We start from the raw sequence: 17,298 nt of genomic DNA, 5'->3' as shown, positions 1-17,298 counted from the left end.
TTAAATAGATTTTGTATTTAATGAATCAGAGAATACTACAACACATAAGGAAGCTATTCACACATTGAGTCTGTGCCAGCTCTTCCTAAGAACAATCCAGTAAGTCCCACTCCCCCGGTCTTTTCCCATATTCCTGCAATTGTTTTCTCTTTCAAGCATTTATAAAACACTCTGTTGAAGGCTGCTATTGAATCTGTACCCACTACCCTATCAGGCAGTACATTCCAAATCCTAGCCACTCACTGCATAAAAGAGATTTTCCTCATGGCACCTTTGGTTCTTTTGGAAATCAGCTTAAATCTGTACCCTCTGGTTATTGACCCTTCAGTTGTTGGAAATTGTTTCTCTTTATTTACCCCATTTAAATCCTTCATGATTTTAAACACTTCTATCAAATCTTTTCGTAGCCTTCTCTGCTCTAAGGAGAACAGCCCCAGCTTTTCCAGTCTACCCACATAACTGTAATCCCTCATCTGTGGAACCATCCTACTAAATCTCTTCTGTACCCTCTCAAAAGCCTTCACGTCATTCTTAAAGTGTGGTGTCCAGAATGGAACACAATACTCCTGCTGGGACAGAACTAGTCTGTTATACAGGTTTGGGATAATTTCCTGGCTTTTGTAGTTTATTCCTTTATTTATAAAGCCCAGGATCCCATATGTTTTATGAACTACTTTGTTAACCTATCTTGTCACCTTCAAAGATTTGCGCACAAACACTTTTGAGGCTTTCAATGTATTGTCTCTCCTCATTCTTCCTATCAAAACGTATGACCTCACACTTTTCTGCATTGAATTTCATCTGCCATGTGTTGGCCCATTCACCTAGCCTGTCTATGTTCTTGAAGTCTATTCCTATCTTTCTCACTGTTTACTACACTTCCAAGTTTCATTTCATCTGCAAATGTTGAAATAGTGCTCTGTACCTCCAAGTCCAAGTCATCAATATATATCCCAAAAACAGCCGTGGTCCTAGTACTGAAACTTGGGGCATTCCATTGTATACCTTCCACCAGTTCCAAAAATATCCATTCACCACAACTGTGTTTTTTATCCCTTAGCTATCCCTCCACAGCTATCTGCTCCCACTGCCTGTTCACCCTGTATCTGGAGGGCTTCCTGGCCCCCTGTGGAAACAGGTCATCTCTCCTCCTTTGCACTTTCTTTACCAAGAGCTTCAGTGCAGCGTCAGAAAACCTGGGTGCCTGTTCTCTCCCATGTTCAGCCATTCTTCTGTCTTTCCCAGATCAAATTCAGCTCCCACAGGACTCCCAGCACCTGCTCCAGCCACAATGCACCTCCTCTTTAAGAGGTGAAGGCTAGCTTTCAGCTGTGCAGGCTAGTTTTTAGTAGTGCTAGCAAGTATTGATTTTTGCTGATGCATGCAGCAATCAACAGCACTTTTACTGCTCGTTGCATGCAGCAATCATGTAAATATGCTGGCAGCCCAAAGATGGGGCCTGCCTGCATTTCAACCAATAGGCACAGGGATCACGATGCACAATTAACCTGCGCCTGTTTTCAGGGGCTATCCAAATTATTCCCCATTTTTTCTTTCTGGCACTGTCATATTTTCCTTAATCAAAACTCCTTCCCGCTCCTCTTTTTTTCCTTCACGATCTTTCCTGAATGCCTTCTCCTCAGGAACATTAAGCATTCAAACCTCCGCTTTGTTAAGCCAGGTTTCTGTTCTCACCACTACATCATATTCCAACATGGCTATTTGCAGCTGCAGCTTACCAACCTTATTAACTACACTGTGCATTTACTCACATGCACTCCAAATCTAACTTAGACCTCTTTGTATTTTCTATGATTCCCACTTATTTCTAACTCTGCCTCTTCAATCCTCTGTGCACCTCATTTCTACTTTTAATACTACACCTCGGTGCCCAACCTTTGTCGAATTAGTTTTAACACTCCCCCACAGCAATTGTTAACTGAAGGATATTGATCACTGCTCTGCAAACCATCCATCTTGAACGGGCCCCTCCTGCTCCCCAGCTGATCCTAATGTCCCAGGAATCTGAAGCCCTTCCTCCTGCACCGTATCATTAACTTGACTTATTCTCCTATTTCTACTCCCTGTAGTGGATGGCACTGGGAGTAACCTCTTTCTTGGCATCCTCTTCAGGGCAACTGGGACCTGTGTGAATAGAGTGTTTCCTTAACCAATCAGCTTGAAATATTGTAAATGAACAGTGCAAAGTCTGAATCAGGGAGAAATATAGAATAGTGAATTCAATGTCAAATTAGGTACAGAAAGAGAAATAAAGGCCAGAATTTTACACCCCCCACCCCACCCCAATGAGCAGGGTGGTGGTAGGGTGGGGGAGTAAAATTGAGTGGGAGGCCTTCCCGCCTGGCTGCAATTTTTCACAGGGTGGTGGTGGCGAGAAATGGCCTGCCCACCCCAGGCCAATCAAGGCCCTTAAGTGGCCAATTAACTGCCACTTAAGGTCCTCCTCCCGCCGCCGCAGGTATTTTACCCTTGGGGGGCGGATGACAAAGGCCCCAAGAACCCTGCCTGGTAAAACCAGGCAGCCTTCTTGTGGGCTGCGGGGAGCCTCCTGTTCGGGCACCCTGTGTCCCACAGAGGGCTGCCCCAGAAGCCCCAACCGCCCCCGCCGCACATCACTATCCCTGCTCCCCCCCAACCCAACTGACCCCTCCTTGCCTCGCCAGAGCCCAGTCAATTGTCCCCAGCTAGGCCCCAAAAACTTACCTTCGTTCAGGGGCTGCCCTTCACTTTGCTTGCGATGGCTGGATGTAGTACCAGCAGTGGCCACTGCTGATTGGCTGGCAGCTCCATTAGGCGGGACGTCCTGCCTCAAGGAGGTGGAAATCCCACCCAAGGCCAATTAAGGCCCTGGGAAGTGAAAAATGCCAACATGGCTCCCCAGGCCCGGCAGAGGCAGGCTTGCCCCCAACTTTTTGGCCAGTGGGTGGGGCCTCCCGCCCAATGTAAAATTCCAGCCAAAGAGAGGGAAAGAACAAGTGTATGAAGAGAGAGAGAGATAAAAGAGACAAAGAAAAATTTTAAAAAATATTTTCTAAAATCTCCAACAATAATTAACAGCTGAGGGAATGAGATTCCAAAATTGTAAACGTTCATTTTCAGTGCCAGAGTGTGTTTCTGGCTGCAATTAAGACTAATCACTCTGCTAAAAAGGATACTTAGATTGAAATGGACATGCCCTAATATTTTGTGGTGAGTTTAGTCTGTACCTACAATGTCAGTACAGGAACTTAATACTGTTCAATACATTTGTATGGGTAGCCAGGTGGTGAGATGTTGTATCTCCACAGTTTACAGAGGAGTGGAGCAGCTCATAGGATCATAGAAAATAGGAGCAGGCGTAGGCCATTCAGCCCATCAAGCCTGCTCCGCCATTCAACCCAGCGAGCCTGCCCCACCATTCAAACAGATCATAGCTGATCATCTACCTCTACGTCATTTCCCCCACTATCCCCATATCTCTTGATGTCATTTAATATTCAGAAATCTATTGATTTCTGTCTTGAACTTGCTCAATGATTGAGCTTCCACAGCTCTCTGGGGTAGAGAATTCCACAGATTCATCACCCTCTGATAAAGAAATTCCTCCTCATCTCAGTCTGAAATGGCCTGCCCTTTATTCTGCGAGACTGTGTCCCCTTGTTCTAGACTCACCAGCCAGAGGAAACATCCTATCCACATCTACCCTGTCACGCCCTGTAAGAATTTTGTACGTTTCAATGAGATCACCTCTCATTCTTCGAAACTCTGGAGAATACAGGCCCAGTTTCTGTGCACTCTTCTCATAAGACAATCCTGCCATCCCAAGGATTAGTCTGGTGAGCCTCTGTTGCACTCCCTCTATGGCAAGTATATCCTTCCTTAGGGAAGGAGACCAAAACTGTACAAAATACCAAAGGTGCGGTAGCACCAACAACTGAAGCAATACATCTTTACTCCTGTACTCAAATCCCCTTGCAATGAAGGCCAACATACCATTTGCCTTCTTAATTGCTTGCTGCAACTACATACTAGCTATCAGTGGCTCAGACAGCAGCTACCCCACTTCCGCATTTAACCGAGCATCTGCGTTCACCTCAAGTTGTCCAATTTGCACATAAAAACCAAAGAATGCCATTAGTCTCGCCATTATTTTTGCTATAAACTCTGGCCCTCTATCTTTTGAAAGCCCCAAATCCAATCCCAGTCTGTGTTAAATTGGCTGATTGCAGCTGGATTGACATCAGGTGTGCTAAAATTTATTTCAGTATTGCTAGGCTGGGAAAAAATTAGCCAGGCTGGTCATTCATTATCCATTATTTGGAGCCAGGCTTGAATGCAACGATCCCCAAAGCCACTGCCATGTTTACAGAACAACTCAAAATTGAGTTGTTAGCAGTTGACCTCATATTTTGTCAGACTGACCGTAAAGACAAACTTTTGATAGAATAGATACCACTGGACATAGGGATAGGAAATTAATTCTTTCCTTGAGGGTTGCTTTCAGCACAGGGATCACCAGTTATCCAAGAAGTAGACCAGATGAAAACACAAAGCAAAAACAAAATAACAAATCAAGCTATTAACTCATAGCATCAAATGGCCATTGTATTGAATATTATTGTGATGTGAACTATGTTGCAGTGTTTGACCTTTTAAGGTTTCTATTCTTTCGATCAATTCAGATTAGGTAGATTTATATCTTATTTCACAATGCTTAATTTGTCCTTTTGCACACAATATCAGATTGGCCAATTGGTCATAAAATAAACCCTTTCTCCTGCCCATGCAAAATTTCATACCAAGTATAATCTGAGGGCAGCACATTGCAAAGTAGGTTAACGATCAGTATCTGTACATGGTCGCCTCCCCCAACTCACTTTCCCTCTAGTCATGCCATGAGCCTTCATGCTGTCTGTACATAGGCTGCAGTTGTATATGAGGGAGTGCCACATTTTGCATGGTTTAGTAAAGAGATTAACTGTATTGGCCCAGTGAGAAGTAATGCCGATTGTGGTAAATAGCATCAAGACTGTGCAAAGGAAAATGGATTCTGAAACTGGAATAAGAACCAATACACCTTCTATTAGAAATTGGGGTTGCAGCACTTTATTTCATGAATTGAATCGGGCAATGTGTATATATATTATATATATATATATACATAAAACATAGCACATCATGGGCTCTTTAAACTAATTTACTTATTTCATCTTCATTGCTTATTAAAAAAAAGTAATTTGCATTTAAATAAAGTCATTAATTTGCTGTCAAATCTCAGCCCAGTACACAGAAATGACTGATTCTCTGATTGTGAAAACATTAAATTGACCTGAAATTGAAAAGTAGATCATTGGATAAGTAAAAGTCATCCTGTACCAGTCTAATGTGGGTCACTGAGCATATGCTAAACACAGGGCTTGGCACATCAGAAACTCAAGCTGTTTAATTGTATTCCGGCAGGTCCATTCCTGTTTGTTGAGTGTTCGGGCTGGCAAAGATGGTTGGTTCCAGCTGTATAGTCCAGGAGGAGTAGCCTGTGATGATGATGGGGAACTTTTTGCCAGTATGGTACGTGTTTGCAATAATGTGAGTTAATACCTTCTGTTTATGTTACAAATAACTTTGTTGATTAAACTGAGTTAAAATTGCACTTATTTATATAATATTTTATGCAGTAAATGATCCAAACCTTTAATCTCGATTGCTGGTTCCATCTGTTGGAAATGTGTGATAGAAAGTTTTATTTGTGCACAATATGTTTGCTTCTAATAGTCCCATCATGAGCAGATTAATTCTATTCACAGAAGCATGATGTCAGCCCACAGACAGACAATATTCATTTTAGCTGGAAGTCAGGCACTGACCAAACTGTACTTGCACATATGTTTGGCTTATATCCTCTATTATATAAAATTTAAAGAGTCCACGCCAGCAAATTCAAAATACATGCTTAGGGTTCTGTTAACAGCTGCATTCAATCTCTGATCACTGCACTTCCTATGAGGATATGAACAGGAAGGAAAGTTGCAATTTTCAGCAGCATATAAAGGTGCTACTAGTTTACTGCAGCCATATTCTGGGATCAGTTTAGCCAGTACTGCGGTTGAAATCTCTAGCTAGATTTTGGCTGTCGAGCAGCTGACCAGCCAGAGGGTGCCATCCACCTGATAGTGCCAAGAGGAGGCCCAGTCCATCTTAAGGGCCAGACCCCATTACAATTGCTTCTTTAGGCACCCCGGGGCAGTGTGATAATGCAATATCGGGCAGCCCAGAGGCCGGCCTAGCCTGTTGTTCGAGGGCGGGGGGTCGGTGTTGTTGAGTGGGTTGCAGGGAATGGGTCTGTTCACAGGGGAGTCACCAATGAGACAGAAATCTAGCTTCATTTTAAGCAGTCTGTAGGAACACTCATACTCCTCCTGGATCCACCAAAAATAAATAAAAACTCATTTTTAGCTCAGTACAGTCCTAAAATGGGAATCTGTGTCCTATGTACATCATAAGAACCCAGTTTACATATTAAAGCGACTGACCACCTGAAACGGGCAGGCTCTTTGGCTGCCCAGTGGTAGGACCTTTCAAGGTGATTGAGGCCGGAGTGCTGGCGTAAATGGGGTGGTAAGACATTTTTCGGCCTGCTAAGACCCTGTTTACACCAGGTAAAGTCTAATGCTCAGAATGGGATCTGGCCTAGAACAGCAGGGGTTTGCATCTATTTCATTATCACGATCTCACTGCAACTCCCACTCGTGTAAGGATTCCAGTTATGCTGAAGTTACATGGCAGCAAAATTTGTGCCTCATAGAATGTTTTATTTGCACCATGATACCCCTCTTTTATCTCCACACGAAGCTTACTATTATATTTATGGTTGTAGCTGAAGGTTGAACTACTGTATGTAGTTGAATTGTAGAAGATTCCATAATACCATAGCCCCCACAGAGATCCCATTGAGTTTGAGTCCAAATGAATAAAATAATTAATTCTCCGCCATTTCCACCACGTCCAGCATGATGCCACTACCAAACACATCTTCCCCTCCCCTCCCCTGTCAGCATTCCGAAGGGATCATTCCCTCCGTTACCCCCAACACCATGTCCCCTTCCCATGGCAGCTTCCTATGCAATCGCAGAAGGTGTCATGCCTGTCCTTTTACCTCCTCTCTCCTCACTATCCAAGGCCCCAAACACTCCTTTCAGATGAAGCAGCAATTTGCTTGTACTTCTTTCAATTTGGTATACTGTATTCACTACTCACAATGTGGTCTCCTCTACACTGGGGACACCAAATCAGATTGGGTGACTGCTTTGCGGAACACTTGCACTCGGTCCGAAAGCATGACCCCAAGCTTCCGGTTGCTTGCCATTTTTGCCATTTCAACACACCCCACTGCTCTCATGTCCACCTATCTGTCCTGGGCTTGCTGCAGTGTTCCAGTGAACATCAACGCAAGCTCAAGGAACAGCATATCATTTACCGATTAGGTACACTACAGCCTGCTGGACTGAACGTTGAGTTCAACAATTTCAAAGAGCAAAGAACAAAGAACAGTACAGCACAGGAACAGGCCATTCAGCCCTCCAAGTCTGCGCCGATCTTGATGCCTGCCTAAACTAAAACCTTCTGCACTTCCGGGGACCGTATCCCTCTATTCCCATCCTATTCATGTATTTGTCAAGATGCCTCTTAAACGTCGCTATCGTACCTGCTTCCACCACCTCCCCCGGCAGCAAGTTCCAGGCACTCACCACTCTCTGCCTCGCACATCCCCTCTAAACTTTGCCCCTCTCACCTTAAACCTATGTCCCCTAGTAACTGACTCTTCCACCCTGGGAAAAAGCTTCTGACTATCCACTCTGTCCATGCCGCTCATAACTTTGTAAACCACTATCATGTCGCCCCTCCACCTCCATCGTTCCAGTGAAAATAATCTAAGTTTATCCAACCTCTCCTCATAGCTAATGCCCTCCAGACCAGGCAACATCCTGGTAAACCTCTTCTGTACCCTCTCCAAAGCCTTCATGTCCTTCTGGTAATGTGGCGACCAGAATTGCACGCAATATTCTAAGTGTGGCCTAACTAAAGTTCTGTACAGCTGCAGTATGACTTGCCAATTTTTATACTCTATGCCCCAAACGATGAAGGCAAGCATGCCGTATGCCTTCTTGACTACCTTATCCACCTGCGTTGCCACTTTCAGTGACCTGTGGACCTGTACGCACAGATCTCTCTGCCTGTCAATACTCCTAAGGGTACTGCCATTTACTGTATACTTCCCACCTGCATTAGACCTTCCAAAATGCATTACCTCACATTTGTCCGGATTAAACTCCATCTGCAATTTCTCCGCCCAAGTCTCCAACCAATCTATAGCCTGCTGTATCCTCTGACAATCCTCATCATTATCCGCAACTCCACCAACCTTTGTGTCGTCCGCAAACTTACTAATCAGACCAGCTACATTTTCCTCCAAATCATTTATATATACTACAAACAGCAATGGTTCCAGCACTGATCCCTGCGGAACACCACTAGTCACATCCCTCCATTCAGAAAAGCACCCTTCCACTGCTACCCTCTGTCTTCTATGACCGAGCCAGTTCTGTATCCATCTTGCCAGCTCACCTCTGATCCCGTGTGACTTCACCTTTTGTACCAGGCTGCCATGAGGGACCTTGTCAAAGGCTTTACTGAAGTCCATATAGATAACATCCACTGTCCTTCTTCATCAATCATCTTTGTCACTTCCTCAAAAAACTCAATCAAATTAGTGAGACACGACCTCCCCTTCACAAAACCATGCCGCCTCTCGCTAATAAGTTCGTTTGTTTCCAAATGGGAGTAAATCCTGTCCCGAAGAATCCTCTCTAATAATTTCCCTACCATTGACGTAAGGCTCACCGGCCTATAATTTCCTGGATTAACCTTGCTACCCTTCTTAAACAAAGGAACAACATTGGCTATTCTCCAGTCCTCTGGGACCTCACCTGTAGCCAATGAGGATGCAAAGATTTCTGTCAAGGCCTCAGCAATTTCTTCCCTTGCTCCCTCAGTATTCTGGGGTAGATTCCATCAGGCCCTGGGGACTTATCTACCTTAATGCTTTGCAAGACACCCAACACCTCCTCCTTTTTGATAATGAGACGACTGAGACTATCTACACTCCCTTCCCTAGGCTCATCATCCACCAAGTCCTTCTCCTTGGTGAATACTGATGCAAAGTACTCATTTAGTGCCTCGCCCATTTCCTCTGGCTCCACGCATAGATTCCCTTCTCTGTCTTTGAGTGGCCAACCCTTTCCCTAGTTACCCTCTTGCTCTTTATATATGGATAAAAAGCCTTGGGATTTTCTTTAATCCTGTTTTCCAATGACTTTTCATGACCCCTTTTAGCCCTCCTAACTCCTTGCTTAAGATCCTTCCTACTGTCTTTATATTCCTCAAGGGATTTGTCTGTTCCTAGCCTTCCAGCCCTTACAAATGCTTCCTTTTTCTTTTTGACTAGGCTCACAATATCCCGCATTATCCAAGGTTCCCTAAACTTGCCAAACTTATCCTTCTTCCTCACAGGAACATGCTGGTCCTGGATTCTAATCAACTGACGTTTGAAAGACTCCCACATGTCAGATGTTGATTTACCCTCAAACAGCTGCCCCCAATCTAAATTCTTCAGAGCATGATGGGCCCCCTTTTTATTTGTAGTTATTTTTTATTTTTTTAAAATGTTATTTTAGTTTGTTTCATCGTTCTTTTTTTTTACCAATTGCCTGGGCACATTTTTTTCATGTTTGTGCTTTAGGCCAGTTCATTTTTCTGTCCATTAACACCCTCTCTGCACTCATGCTTTGTCTTTCAGCACACCATTAACATACCGTTTGCCTTTGCTCCATGATCTTCTGGTCAGCTATTCTCTGTCACCCTGTCCTATCAACACCTTCCCTTTTGTTATCTCTTGCCCCACTCCCACTTTATTTGCTTGAAACCTATTACATTTCTAACCTTTACTAGTTCTGATGAAAGGTCACTGACCTGAAACGTTAACTCTGCTTCTGTCTCCACAGATGCTGCATGACCTGCTGAGTATTTCCAGCATTTCTTGTTTTTATTTCAGATTTCCAGCATCTGCAGTATTTTGCTTTTATATTATTGTATTAAAATTATTTAATTATTCCCCAGGGGTTAGGCAGACAACTGCTCCAAGTTGGTTTCTGTGCTAGGAGGTATTAAATTACCTGAATGACGTATGGCTTATACCAGCCTGTTGTAATTATCTGCCTTAACGGCCAAGACTGCACAAAGAACTAAGAACCAGAAGCATTACATGGCTTGTAATTTGAGTGAATAACTTTACATTCTGGCTTGCACTTTGTCCTCTAGAATACATTAGCTGAAAATTCACAACAAATTCAAATCTGTAGCTATATTATAAAGAGAAGCTTGAGCGACTGAAGCTCAGTGGATAAATGGGGCCATTGTGTTTGTTGTCATAGGCAAGTTCCAGTTCTGCTTTCACATGGTGTCACTCATGTCTGAACTTTAGCTGAACCATTTGGAGCCTGCGATCAATCTCTGGCAGAATCAAGTGAGCCTCCACAGGCTTCACAGCTGGAATTCTCAGAGTAATCCTGATTAGGCCAGGTCAAGGAGATAGGGAAGGACACTGCCATATAACGGGATCTCCTTCCTGTTTCTCCTGTGAGAAAGATTCAGACAACATCCCTTTAAGCTAAGGACAAGTTATACTGATCTGTTTCATCTTTGCATATCGTTAAGTTTGTTCGTCTGCAGATAGTGACACAGAACTTTACACATTGTAAATGGCTTTATTTATTTAGTAAGAGCATTAAAATTGCGATGTATTTTTTCAGTAAAGCATTTTCCTGCCCATTTACGTTCCTGATGCCAAGCACCATTTTTCAACCAGTACTTACACTGCTGCCAGTACTGGAGCAAATGCCACCTCTGAAAGTTCTGGGCTGCTCCTCCCTCTGTTTCTCTTTCTCATTCACTCCCAGGACAGGGGTGGAGGCTGAGGGGAGGGGGACTGGAGGGAGGGGTGCTGGGAGGAAGTGGCGGACGTACAGCGCTCTTGTCTTCACCCTGTGCCTCTTTGATGAGGCCCTTCTGAGAGTTAAAATTTCTCATGTGGAGCAAGAAATGCAAACTAGCAGCTACTGCTGCATGACACATGTTCGTGTACAAGTGTATCGTGCTGCTTAATTAGCTCTAAATTATATGGTGTCCCGCTGAAAACCAGAAAATGGCAAATATCTGTGTCTGTGTGTTTTGTAATGTGTTGCTTGTCATACAAGTGCAGTCATACATTGTTTTTCTCCTCAGGTGCACATTTTAATGGGTTCCTGCTATAAGACAAAGAAGTTCCTGTTATCGCTGGCTGAGAACAAACTGGGGCCCTGTATGCTGCTGGCTTTGAGAGGAAACCAAACAATGGTAGAGGTAAGCCTCATGATTAATGTACTCTACATCCTAGCTGCACGCTGCATCAATATTTTGTTTTGGTTGTCAGAGGCAATATTGTATTTCATATGTATACATTTGTTTCATAACATGGTTAGAAAGGACGGTAAACTTTTCATTCCCAATAAAATTTTTCTTTGTTTTAAAGACAATATATAATATTTTGATGGGCCAGTGAAATCAGCTACTTGCAAGCTAGACTTATTTTATTTATTTCGACTTCACTTTTTATTCTCCCCGACTTAGTCGTCATTGTGTTTTTTTTTGAGAGAGCCAGACAGTCTATCCTTAGGATATCTTCATGGATCCATCCAGAACTGTTTTTACAGGGCCAGCCTGGCAGAAGTTTTCTATTATTTCCCTCTGAATATTTGTTGCTTCACATTCCAGTAATCATTGAAACATCTTTGAACATTTCAGAAAGAGATGCACCCTACTATCATAGCTGGTGTCCTCTGCTTCCAGACCAGCTGGTGAATGGTGATACTCACTCCCAGATTTTCACGTTCAAGTGTGAATCTCGAGTTAAGAGTTGAGCCCGTAGACCTCCTTAGAGTAGACGCAATGTCGGTGTCTGACTTGCAAACAGTCAGTTATTGAATCGGGCCAAATGTCTAGACAGTGTATAGCCTGTAATAACTAAAATAAACATTCTTTTACTTTCTAACTTAAATTTTGTGGGAGTGGGACAGGGACTTGCCTTTTGTGCGTATTTTACGCCTGCATCTGAAGAAAAACTTTGTGGACTTGAGTTCTATTACAGTGAAATATCTCCCTTAAAAACAGTATCATTTCTAAAGATCTGCTTGTCAGTTAAATCTTACATTTACTTTACAATGTTGTTTAGACAGTTTGGCAGTGAACCAATTACTGGAACCAAATGTGAAGCAACAAATATTCAGAGGGAAATAATAGAAAATTTCTGCAGATTGCACACAATTTTATTTTCAGGCCCCAAAAAAACAATATGGTAACCACAGAATAGTTGCTGTGTAGAAATCCAAGCTGGGGCAGACTATCATTAAATACGTTATAATCGGTAGCTGGCAGTGAATCAAAATGTTGCAATTCAGTTGAGGGTTTCTGATGGCATTAATAAACTGTACAAGTGAAGCTCAGCTCGCCCCAGAGATTGAATCACAGCAGTAAGTTCACTGCCAAGAGTTTGTTTTTGTGAATAATATATAGAGTACTATATACTGTTTAAAAAGATCATTTGCTTACTGGTCATGCAAGGGTAATATAACGTAAAATGCAAACATTGACCTCCTTAGGAGCTGGCGTTTCAAGGGAATGTCATTGAAATTTCCAATTCGAAAGGAAAGTTGGGGACACAACTAGGAGTAGCAGTTGCTCTCATTATAATGACTTGCTGTCAAATCCTGTTTTAAAAAGTCTCTGCGGACACCCATTATTAAACTTGGACTAGGGTTTACGGCGTCTGATTGAAGTAGTAAAAGTTACAATGACAGCAGTCCTGAAGTTATATTAAATAATTTGTTTTTGTTTACATTTAAAATCTATGGTCTAGTAAACATACTGTAGCATACCAGTGTCTCTCTGTTTGCATATCTGTTTATCTATCTTATAATAAAAATGTAACATTAATATGCATTTCCTATCCATCATGATGCATTCCTTGTGTTATATTTCATCATAGGCAAGTTTATTCTAGGTTAATATTACTTGGGAAAATGGCTCATATGCAAATTTACTCTGAAACATCTATTTTTTTAAAGAGGAAAAAAAACAGCATTTGCAAAGTACAGAGGAACAACCCCAGACAATACCTTATTAGCATACTAGTCAGAATGTCAGCCTTCAAAAAAAAATTCAAGCAATTATACTTTTAAAAAAAAATCAAGGACCCCCACAAATTTCACCGTGGGTTCTGACTTTCTGCCAGAAATTTCCTCAAACTAAATATTGGGAAGACTGAAGCCATTGTTTTTGAGCCCTACCACAAACTTCGTTCCTTAACTGCCAACTCCACACCTCTCCCTGGCAACTGCCGGAAGTCTGAACCAGAAAATTCACAACCTTGTTATTGTATTTGACTCTGAGATGAGCTTCTGACCACATATCTGTTCCAACACCAAGACTGCCTATTTCTGAAACTTTTGAAATATCGTCTGACTTCACTACTGCCTCAGCTCGTCAGGTGCTGAAACCCTCACCCATGCCTTTGTTACCATTAGTCTTAACTATTCGAACATTCTACTGGCCAGCATCACGTCTTCCACCCTCCACAAACTTGACGTCATCCAAAACTCTGCTGCCGATATTCTAACTCGCAAGTCCTGTTCACCCATCATCCCTGTGTTCGCTGGCCTGCATTGGCTCCCGGTCCAGTAATGCCTCAGTTTTAAAATTTTCATCACTATTTTCAAATCCCTCCATGGCCTCACCCCTCCCTATCTCTCTAATCTCCTTCATCCCTGCAAACCTCTGAGACATCTGTGCTGCTCCAATTCTGGTCTCTTCTGCATCCCCCGATTTTAACTGTTCCACCATTGGTGGCCGTGCCTTCAGCTGTCTTGCACCAAAGCTCTGGAATCCCCTCCCTAAACCTCTCGGTTTCTCTACCTCGCCTCCTTTAAGATGCTCCTTAAATTTCTCTCTTTGACAAAGCTTTTGGTCATCTGCCTCATATTTCCTTCCTGGCTCAGTGTTAAATTTTATTTGATAACATTCCTCTGAAGTGCCTTGGGAAGTTTTATAACATTAAAGGCTCTATATAAATGAAAGTTGTTGTTGTTGGAGATTTAAATTCTCACTGACTTTACCCTGCACAGCTTGTTGATTGGCCCCAGACTTAGCTCACTTCACAATTGGTCTTTGTGGCTTTAGAGGAATACAGTTCCACCTTCGTTCTGCATTCTATGTTACATGGTATAACACTCCTGTCATCTGACTTTCCCTGAGCAACACATGGGGAATCAATTAGTATATAAGCAGAAAAGTATGTCACCGATGACCTAATGGCAGAATGTGTTCATATTCCCCAGCATTTAGTGGTAAGAATGCAGATGAAAGTCAACCTTTGGGCATAAAATGAGGGAAAGGTTTACAAAATCAGGTGGCAACTTTTCATGTCTGATCTGCACCTAACGTTCAATGGCCGCCATATTGGATTGGGCGACTTTTAGTTGCCAATGGCACCTGCCTGAAACAGGCGTTCAGCTGAATATTTATGCAAATCGGACTCATATGCACCATGAAAACTTTTCCCATTTGTAGTGGATTTTAAATAGCCTTAGCAGTGGTCCTTAAAAGAACCACTGAAAAAAAGCCACAAAGCTTTGAAAACATTTGTTTTTTCTGGAATCAGAAGGAGCAGGAATGCTCTTTCTAGCACCACAAAAAATTATGGGCTGCTAACAGATTGGGGTCACCCCCACTTTGGATCACCTCCCCCCGCCCCCCTCACCAAATGAGACCTCAGTTTAATGTCTGATCAGAAAGATGGCACCTCTGACACCCTCAGTACTACACTAAAGCATCAGACTAGATTATAAACTCAAGTCTCTGGAGTGGGGCCTGAATCCAGGGCCTTGGAGGCAAGAGTGCAACCACTGAACCAAAGCTGACACCTTCAGGAAGTCGCTGTATGTTTGGAAGACTGATGTACTGTGGAATTTCAGTGGTGAGTAAGATGGTACACTTTGGTAAAGCATTTTAAACTGACGACAATTCCTTCAATTTCTATAAACTCCAGATCCTGTGTCTGATGCTTGAGTACAACATCATAGACAACAATGACACACAGCTTCAAATTATCTCCACGTTGGAAAGCACAGATGTTGGAAAGAAAATGTATGAACAACTCTGTGACAGACAAAGGGAGCTAAAAGAGCTGGTAGGTTTTATTAAGCTTCTATTTGACCATTTTATATTTTGTGTCCCCACTATAAAATCTCAACCATTAGCTATCAGGCAGATAGATTGCAGCTGTGTCTTTCCCAATGCTGCACAGTAATTTTGTTGCTGGGAAGTGTATAAAAATGCCCTTGACTTACTGCCCTCTATTTGTGGAAGTATGTGGTCCCCTCTGACAACCTTTCTGAGGAGTTCTACTGCCTGTAATTCAGTACTAAATTATCACTGGAAGGTTTGGCAAATGGAAATGATATACTGGCGCATTGGGTTTTATCTTCTGAGGTTTTGGGGCTGAGTAGAAAGAACTTTACTTTGCGTCTGACCTTGGTACAACTGATGCTGAAGCTCCATTCCTAAAATGTCATTCGTATCACTGACATTGCTCATCTCAATTAGCACAATTTTTTTGAACAATTGTTTAACCACATCCAAATTAAACTTCATCTTTAAGTAAATATGTGATTTCACATTCTGATAAATGGCACAAGTTATACTCTGGAAATAGGGAGGCAGACAGAGAGAGAGGGGGAAGTTTAGCAGTGGAGTGTAAAAAATACCTTTAGTGGTCAAAGAGATACATTTGTGTCTGACAGATGAATGGCCCTCATTCATGTGAAATTCTTTATCTTTGTTGCAGCAAAGGAAGGGTGGACCCACACGACTAACACTGCCATCCAAATCCACAGTAAGTTGGGATTTAAACTGACAATTTTCCATACATGACTATTTTTACTCCAGTGCCATCATACAACCACAAGTAAGCTCTCCCTATTTTGTTTTAGTTGCTTCTAGATTAGAGTTCACTGCAGTTTGCAAATCTCAGCTTTGATCTCATAAAGCATCAATCACTTGTGGGATCCTTTTAACTTACCCCGCCCAATGGGAAAGTGGCAGGATCTGATCTGTCACCATGGAAAATAAAATCAGACAGGGTGTAAAATGTTTGGCTGATCCAATCCTGTTAGTTAGTCTCGTTCCAGGAGGGTTAGATAAACTGCCCTTTTTAGAGTCTGAACTTTCCCATTGAGTACTAGCATGCAGGATATTGAGGAGAAACCCCTCCGAAGGACTGTTAATGGAGGCCTTTCATTCCCTCGGCCCCATCACTGGGGCAGCATGCCTCCTGCTCCGAGGGTCCCTGGCCTGCCGCCAGGAGGCTGCCTTGAATGAGCCGGCAGCCTCTGCACACGGCGGGGCACCCCGCCAATGTCGGTAAAATACCAGGCTGGCGCAAAATGCACTAATTAGCTGCCTACCACCGTGGAGTGGGTGGCCTACCCGGTTCCCAGTCCGCCCCTGGGAAAGTCCCCCAGAGGTGGCAATGCATCAGAAGGCCGTGCTGATGCAGCTCCCCACTATTTACCCAGCACCCCTCCCCTTTTCCCAGCCTCCAACTCCATCTTTGCAGGGCTGGGAAAATCCAGCCTGTTTGCTCTGTTTGTCTCTTCACAAATGCTGCCAGACCTGCTGAGTACTTCCTGCACTTTCTGTTTTTACTTCTGTCATAGTGATGTTGGTTAAGGGATAAATATTGGCCGGAACACCAGGGAGAACGCCCCTGCTCCCAGAGAGGGCAAACGGGGCATCAGTTTAATGCGTCATCTGAAAGACAGCACCTCCGACAGTGCAACACTCTCTGTATTGAGGTGTCAGCCTACATTATGTGCTCAAGTCTTTGAAGTAGCACTTGAGCCAATAACCTCTCAGGTGAGAGTGCTACCACTGAGCTAAAGCTGACACTTCAAAGAGGAGATTTGAAATAAAAAAGCTACACACAGATGGTGGTTAGATTGTGAAATATCTCTATATAAAAAAAAAACTGCTGAAGCAGAGAACATAAATTATCTCAAAGGAAATTAGAAAATATTGAGGGTTATGTGGAGCTAGCAGCAGAATGACAATAGACTGGATGGCTTATATAGAGAAAAACAGTAGCCAGTTTGA

The 17,298-nt window shown here is 42.9% G+C and overlaps 1 protein-coding gene across 3 annotated transcripts in view; it reads left to right on the top strand.

Annotated features, from left to right (window-relative positions):
* Positions 1-17,298, top strand: part of cmip (c-Maf inducing protein) — a 235,850-nt gene that overhangs the window by 204,628 nt on the left and 13,924 nt on the right. For 2 of the 3 annotated variants that reach the window (XM_068049180.1, XM_068049182.1), the window contains exons 14-17: positions 5,461-5,586; positions 11,338-11,454; positions 15,194-15,334; positions 15,992-16,039. In XM_068049180.1, coding sequence (XP_067905281.1) covers positions 5,461-5,586; positions 11,338-11,454; positions 15,194-15,334; positions 15,992-16,039 — 432 coding nt within the window. The remainder of the gene's footprint in view (positions 1-5,460; positions 5,587-11,337; positions 11,455-15,193; positions 15,335-15,991; positions 16,040-17,298) is intronic. The other variant, XM_068049181.1, reaches the window with a different exon arrangement.

Source organism: Heterodontus francisci, chromosome 17 (assembly GCF_036365525.1).
Source record: "Heterodontus francisci isolate sHetFra1 chromosome 17, sHetFra1.hap1, whole genome shotgun sequence".
Taxonomy (NCBI): Eukaryota; Metazoa; Chordata; class Chondrichthyes; order Heterodontiformes; family Heterodontidae; genus Heterodontus; species Heterodontus francisci.
Note: the sequence above shows the minus strand (reverse complement) of the source record. Positions and strands in the feature narration are given on the sequence as shown.